At 45.7% G+C, this 1,033-nt stretch overlaps 1 protein-coding gene across 4 annotated transcripts in view; it reads right to left on the bottom strand.

Moving 5' to 3' along the window:
• Positions 1-985, bottom strand: part of LOC105454187 (PXMP2/4 family protein 3) — a 4,465-nt gene extending 3,480 nt beyond the window's left edge. Inside the window, exons 1-2 of one of the 4 annotated variants that reach the window (XM_011696630.1) lie at positions 913-985; positions 6-149 (exon numbers count right to left, since the gene is read on the bottom strand). In XM_011696630.1, coding sequence (XP_011694932.1) covers positions 6-103 — 98 coding nt within the window. In that variant the 5' untranslated portion in view covers positions 104-149; positions 913-985. Of the gene's footprint in view, positions 1-5; positions 221-393; positions 413-698; positions 774-912 lie in introns of those variants that run through there. The other 3 variants (XM_011696631.1, XM_011696632.1, XM_011696629.1) reach the window with 3 other exon arrangements.
• Positions 986-1,033: the final 48 nt, after the last annotated feature.

Below are 1,033 nucleotides of genomic sequence, written 5' to 3'. Positions count from 1 at the left end.
GTTACCTCGTTATGGCTTTTGTTCTCAAGGGACTGGTGTAGAGTCGCTGTAGATACGCGCCGACGAGATTGTACAAAATATTTGTCGGCTTGGAGAGCGACATTTTTTTCGTTATTAATCGCCGCCTGTCGTCGACTGACTATATAGACCTGGAAGACACGTATTATTCGTACGGTGAGTATTGTAGTTGTGTGAAAAAACGCGATTACGCGATAAAAAGCGGTGCAAAGTGCAAACCGCTGTCAGCTGATAACAGAGGCTTCGACGAGTCGCTCCTATGATGGATCGTATTTTCGACAAATCATTCTCTTTTCATTTTTCTCATTCCATTGCGATTTATATGAAAATGACAGACGGAGAACGCAAACGCGTATCGAATTTTGATCGTGATACCTCGTATTGTTTACGAATCCGGACGGATTTTCGGAGGTCTACGATCTACCTTGTGCAATTCGATCGGACGACCAAAATTCGACAATCGATTCTTCTGCTGTCAAAACGCGATTCGTCTCGCGCACAGTAGCTACGAGCGAGATCGATAAGATGCAAGAATCCGAAATCTCGAGGGACTCGCGGGGGGGGGGATTATAACCTCATTTCGAGACTGACGTTCGTTCTCCCACAGGCCAGTAATTGTCGCCTGCGATCTTTGCGAAAGCTTCGATTGAAATCATTCGAGAAAAAGTATTGAATTTTACCGATTCCGTACAAGATCTGGAAACGTGTGTGATCTACGAAATTTATGTGTGCGGCCTCCGACCCGAATTCGCGAAAGGATCGAACCTGTCACCTGTTCTCAGTCCTCCCAGGGACTGAGCGGCGATTTTGACGAAACGTATAGAGAGGTCAGTTTGAATACGAAGGTGACGAGACACCCCCTGAATCGGTATAGCTATCGGTCGATCTTTTTACCTCGGTGCGAAAGCGAAAGGTCGATGCCAGTTTATCTACCTCGAGACTCGAGTACCACGTGATCGTTTTGCATAGAGATAATCTCCTTGAAGAGAAATACTTCTTTGCGGCTATTATGAAA

The sequence above is a fragment of the Wasmannia auropunctata genome, unplaced genomic scaffold (assembly GCF_000956235.1).
Source record: "Wasmannia auropunctata unplaced genomic scaffold, wasmannia.A_1.0 LD335987.1, whole genome shotgun sequence".
NCBI lineage: Eukaryota > Metazoa > Arthropoda > Insecta > Hymenoptera > Formicidae > Wasmannia > Wasmannia auropunctata.
Note: the sequence above shows the minus strand (reverse complement) of the source record. Positions and strands in the feature narration are given on the sequence as shown.